The 5,943-nt window shown below is 46.0% G+C and overlaps 1 protein-coding gene and 1 non-coding gene across 2 annotated transcripts in view; both read right to left on the bottom strand.

The window, feature by feature from the left end:
* Positions 1-2: 2 nt before the first annotated feature.
* PRPF39 (pre-mRNA processing factor 39) overlaps positions 3-5,943 on the bottom strand; it is a gene marked incomplete at its 3' end in the record, with an annotated part of 10,400 nt that continues 4,459 nt past the window's right edge. Inside the window, 7 exon segments of the mRNA XM_057387691.1 lie at positions 3-69; positions 615-689; positions 1,918-2,102; positions 2,646-2,914; positions 3,000-3,126; positions 3,435-3,599; positions 5,444-5,613. Of these exon segments, the coding sequence (XP_057243674.1) occupies positions 3-69; positions 615-689; positions 1,918-2,102; positions 2,646-2,914; positions 3,000-3,126; positions 3,435-3,599; positions 5,444-5,613 (1,058 nt within the window).
* Positions 2,477-2,561, bottom strand: LOC130586787 (small nucleolar RNA SNORD127). Its single transcript, XR_008966721.1, has one exon. It is a non-coding gene; the product is annotated as a small nucleolar RNA SNORD127 (small nucleolar RNA).

Below are 5,943 nucleotides of genomic sequence, written 5' to 3'. Positions count from 1 at the left end.
TCCATGAGCTGTGCTGATGCCAGGCTTGGGTCCTCTGTCAGCAGCTTCTTCTCATCCGGCTCCTCGGAGCTGGGAGGGAACAGAACCCCGTGTTGGTACCTTGGGGAAATGCTGGCCATGTCCTTGTGTGAGGGATGTCACATCAGGGTGTCCAGGCCCAGCAGGGTGAGGGAATTTGGGGGGGAAGGACAGTTTTTGCTTCAGAACAGGCTGGGCTTAGATCTGGTGCCCAGAGACAGCAAAGGCACCTTTCTGCTCAGAGACTCAGTTTACCAGCACTGTTTGGCTTTTTTGTGATACACAACTCAAAAAGGTACTTTCCAAAAAGGTTTCCACCCCTGGAAGTGTCCAAGGGCAGGCTGGATGGGAGCTCTGAGCAACCTGGTCTATGGAAGGTCCATGGTAGGGGGTGGGATGAGATTGGCTTTAAGGCCCTTCCCACGTGAACCTTCTATGGATATATAAGGCAGCAGCACAGCTCTGTTTASTACACACTAGAAAGGACTAAAATAAAGTGATTCTACTCTCACATCAGCAGGTTCAAAGCTGACAAATACCTGTACAATGCATTCTAAAGTAAAGAACCCCCAGCTCTGCCCCAGCCCTGGCCATACCCGTTCTCCGCCCGCCGCTTCAGCGTCTCCTGCTCCTTCAGCAGTGCCTGGTGTTCATCGTAGGCATCCAGGAGCCTGGGGACAGCACAACCAGTCAAGCCTTGCAAATATTTTAAACACCTCAACAATGCCTACTTGAAATTGTAAAAATACAGCAAACTACAATGTAATAAATTTTAATGAGAGACCCACCACAAACGGGAAAGCCAATTTAGTTCTATTCCACAACAGCTCCAATCCCCAACCTTCTGAACTTCCTTCACACTTGAGGCAGTTTTTATCAAGTTCTTTATAAAGAACTCTTTCTAGAAGTTATTTGTTAATCAGGCATCCCTTCAGTGCCTGCTGGTGATGCCACCCACAGCAGCACAGAGATGTGGGGATCAATATGTAAATATTGGRAATTATTACAATCCCAAAATAAGCACCTGCAGCCTTTCCCCATCCAACAGAAGGGGAAGAACAAGAATGGTTAATGCAGCACAAGAATCCTGGCTAAAATTCCCACAACTATTGTAATACCCTTTTATTGGCAGCATCTCACAAAATGTGCAGCTTCTGTCAGTGTGCTCTGGGTAAAAAGAGCTCCTCGTACTCATTCTGTGCTYTGGGATTATTTGGGAACTGCAAAATTCCTTGTGTTTGATCTGTCTAGATCCCAAACTTGCACTGACTGGCTGCCATGCAGAGGCAGCAGAATTTAAGGATAGCTATTGTTAAAAACATACAAAGCAGAAAAACTGACTTGTCATTAATCCTTCCGGGTTATTTAGCTGCAAAATGTAAATAAAAACAATAGACAATTAAGAGGAAAAAAATATTGCAGTATTGAATTCAAATCTTGCATTTCTGGTATATCCTCCCACATAAGTGCACAGTTGTTAACAGTGCTGAACACTGAATAATCCAATTTCCAGTGTAGTCTGGGAAACCTCAAGCAGCAGCTCCAGGGAAAAGCCTAAAGGACATCTGTGTCACAGACATGTCCCATTCCTTTGGAAAGCAAGGAGAAACCACAGGAAAACCTGGCAAAGCTCTGCCTCAGTGAGGTGTTGGGCATTCCAGATAAAAAGGGATAATTATCTGGAGAGAGATTCCTATTTAAAAATCTAATCCTGTTTAAAAATCTAATCCTGTTTAAAAATCTAATCCTGTTTAACACCAGGAGGTTGCTTTAGAAAAGCAGCTGTTCCTTAGTGGAGAGCTGATGGCACAAAGGTAACAATTCCACAGAAGGCACTGACCCCACCCTTTCCCAGCTCTCAGGGACCCCAGTTTGGCCATTRCCCACAGGACATCTTACTTGTTCACATCAGACCCAAAATCTTCCAGGAATTCCACTTTTCTCTGTGAGAAGGTGATCCTCATTTTAATGGACAARGCCCCATGGACAGCCTTGTCAAAGCAGCTCAGGATGTTGTCCTCGTTCTGCTTGAGGTCACCACTGTACTCCATCTCCAGCAGGTTCAGGTACAGTTTGGTGTTTTCCTGTGCAAAACAGGCATTAGGAGGTGCACACCTGACCTCTCACAGCAGGAATTTAACTCTGTTAAACACCACAGTTCACCCCGTAAATACACACAGCAACAGGCACTAAAGGGATTCTTTTCCCTGGGCTGATTTGTTGCACAAACAGACCAGAAGTGACCAACACCACAAAGTCAGGGGCTGCACTTTGCTGGCAGCATTTGARTGCCAGATATTTCTGTGCTGACAGCAAGCCACCAGGTACTGCACACACCAATAACACTGAACACACTGAGAACATTTAGGATTCTAAAAAGGAAAATGAAGGTGTAAAGCACATTGTGCTTCTGATGGGAAAAGAGAGTGCAAACTTCCAGATTTCCAAGCTGGGACCTTGGCAACATCAGTTTAGAGGGACTGTTGTCTCCATGCATAATGGGACATTACATCCAGTTACAACTCAGGTCATCACTGTTGCCATRTTTTACAAAATGCTTCAGAAAGAGAGAAAAGACACCAGGATGGTTTGAGTTTTGGGTAAGACAGCCAAGAGGGAACACATACTTTGTCCAGTTCTATGGCTTCTGACAGCACTTTTCTTGCCTTTGGCAGGTTTTTCTGCACTTTGAAGAGGTGCCTGGCGAGTTTGATGGCATAGAAGGAGGCTTCACTGATGGATTTGGCATTCCTGACAGCATCTTCCAGCAGCTGCTCTGCCTCCTCCATGTTGCCGTGCCGGCGCTCCAGGCTCACCCTGCGCAGGCGGATCATGGCCAGCCCCAGGATGCACTCCTCAAATGTCTTCAGGATCCTTCTGGCTTCATCAATGTTGCCTGCAACAGCAGGGAGATGCTTTAGGACTGGGGAGATGCCAGAGCTGCCCCAGCAGAGCCCTCCCCGAGGCCAGGCTGTCCTTACCCTGCTGCTCCTCGAAGGCTGCCCACAGCATGTGCACCATGGGCTTCTTGGGCAGGTGGATGGTGCAGGCCCTGCTGTACACGTGCCTCACGCCCTCGATGCTGTGGTTCTCCATGTATTTGGCATACTAGGGTTGGAAACAGAGCAGAGACCAGCCAGGTTAAAGCTTGTATTTGTCTCTAAGAACATGCCAGAACGATAAAATTCTTTTGTTTAAACCCATTCAGCACCTTTATGGAACCACTAGACTAGTTTCTGTAAGGAAGGACGTAGAGAGGCAACGCAGTTGGCAAATGCAGCAGTCAAATCTGGTTGCAAGCAGACCATCTCCTAATGCAACAGATATAGTTATAGATGAACAACGTTCCACAGGGTACAAGGGTTAGTCACCAGGTCAAGGTGTGCACCAGCAGGGCTGCGAGCTGCCTCCCTTACCTTGATCCAGAAGTCCTCATAGAGGGCACATGAAATGACACATCTCTCAAAGAGGACCACAACTCGCTCGTGAGTGCCATTCTCTATCTCAAACTCTAAGTACTCTTTCCAGTTTTTCAGCTGAATTTTCTCCAGAGGTTTTACATGAAAGTAAGGCCTCTTGATCTGCAAGAGTCACAGGATGCAACTGGTGAATACAAACACACCAAGGGGGTTCAAACAATCAACAGTCACACAGTCAATGTACAATTACTGCCATTTCAGTGATGCCTCATCTGCTCAAAKCAGGGTTCCCCAGGTATGGATCAATGGATTTACTGCAGTGAGACTCCAGGCCAGGAACTTATTTTCCTAGAAAGCTTTTTGAGTTGCTGGGGAAGGACCCAAGGCAGCCCTGTCAGTGACATGATGGACACACTGGGCATTACCCATATCCATCCACACAAGTGAAGTGCTCATTGTGGCACATCCAGACAAATATTCAACTCAGAATTTGGCTGAGAATCATGACAAGGAAAGACAGAATATTGAACTGGACTTCTATTCAATGTTTACATCAAGCTGGTTATAGCAAGACCATGAATGTAGCACCATCATGTTGTTACTGATGGCTGCAAAAGTGGGACAGAGCTCAGCACTGAAAATTAAAATTGATCAGAAAATTAAACATTGCTCTGTTTAAATTGAAATTGCTTTGCCTGGTGTCCTGCCAGGAACCCTTGGCTTCTCCTCACCATCTTTAATTGTATTTGGTTATGTCTTTCCTGTGCTGCAATTCCCTCACAGATCCAAACCCATACAATGGATGAAGAACTTACAGTAATTAAGGAGAAACATCCAATTCTTCCAAACCACCTGGAATTGAAAGCCAATCCCTGCTCCATGTTCCTCACTGACCTCTGCTATGGAACTCAACCCTCTGTTGCCATTTTGAACATCTCAGTCACATTCCTGCTAAAAACAGGTCTAAGCAATCCCCAAACTCTGGGTGGGATCTGTGTCCACCCACCTCAGTGCTGTCCTTTATAGTCAGGCTGAATTTTAAATTTCCAGCTCCTCCCAGGCGCAGCCTGCTGGTGCTACAGAGCAGATAATGTCTCTGGTAGCAAGAGGACAGGGTTTCATACCTTTCCTGCCCGATGCCCCTGTTCCAGTATTCTCCCAAGTCCCATAAATTTGCAGCTTAAGGCTTTCCAAGGCAGGAACCTGGGACACTCTGCCTGCTCTGCTCCTCCTGACACAGCTCACTGGTACAGAGCTCATTGATAAAGGCTGCCCACCCTGTCTGTGTGATCCTGAGGCTGTCAAGGCACCAGTCCCAGTCCAACCCAGTGCAATAATAACATCACCCAACTCATTGAAGAGTCCCTGAAAATCTGTCCCAGTTGRGTAACACAATGGACTCTTTAAAATAAGAAGTAAATTTAAAACAAGGACCATGATTGTCAGGAAGAGAAATATAAAGACTGAGATTGAAAACCTCAGGCTGTTTTTTTTTTCAAATGTAATCCAACTTAATTGTACAGCAAAAGTCATATATTTGCAGTGATCAACTGATTAGTTTAATTAATTACTTTTAATACCTTATGCACAGGAGGTCCAAAACAAAAGTTACCAGATTAAGTGTGTAATGTTAAGATACAAAACCACATGAATTCATCCTCCTTTGAGCCAGGCTTACCTTTCCAAGGGAATGCCCTCCATCCCCTCAGGCCTTTGCACCACCCCAGATGCAGGAGGCAGCACTAACTGTGAGTCCGTGCTCACTGCCTTAGCAAACAGCACAGCACACCTTGCATCCCTCCAAACACTGCTCACAGATCTTTACAGCATCACGTGCCAGGTGCCTCTTCACAAGAAAAACAGCGAACAAGTGCAACTGTTTCAGCTTGGAATCTCAGTTCAAAGTCCCCCAACAGTTTCAGTTAAGGCTGTTTCAGGAAATTCCCAGTTCCCAGTCCTGTTTCCAAACCACTTGGCTCGTGTTGTCTCGCACAAAGCTCACTTACCGCTTCCTCAAACGTCCACCTCTTACTGACTTCATGTTCGTTGTGGTTAAATATCTCCTGGTGGATCTCAATGATTCTGTGCCTCATGTTCTCTATCTCAGTGATTAGCTAGAACAGAATGTTAGAGCATGTAATACAGGCAAATATGGTAACTTTTTTGTAACTGCTTCCTGTGACAGTGATGTGCATGGACTCTCCCTGAGCAGCCAGGGAAGGGCTGGGACACTGCTGGATGGAGCCTCAGCCCTGAGCACACACAGCTGAACTGGTTTTTATCTTATGCTAAAGCTGATTTCAGATTAAAGATGGATTTGGATCCAAGTCAGCCCTGGTTTCAGCATGTCTGTCTTTTCACCATCAGCAACTCCTCTGGACTGCTCCAGGCTTTCCTAGGCCTGTAACAGTCTGAACCTGCCCAGGCCACTGCTGATGAGGAGCTTTCTCAGACCACAGATCCCAATCTGCTGATCTGGAATAATTACTATTTGCTCCTTAGGTTT

The sequence above is a fragment of the Malurus melanocephalus genome, unplaced genomic scaffold, assembly GCF_030028575.1.
Source record: "Malurus melanocephalus ecotype Western Australia unplaced genomic scaffold, MMel_1.1 scaffold_1306, whole genome shotgun sequence".
NCBI classification, from domain to species: Eukaryota; Metazoa; Chordata; class Aves; order Passeriformes; family Maluridae; genus Malurus; species Malurus melanocephalus.
This window is presented reverse-complemented; position numbering and strand designations above follow the sequence as displayed.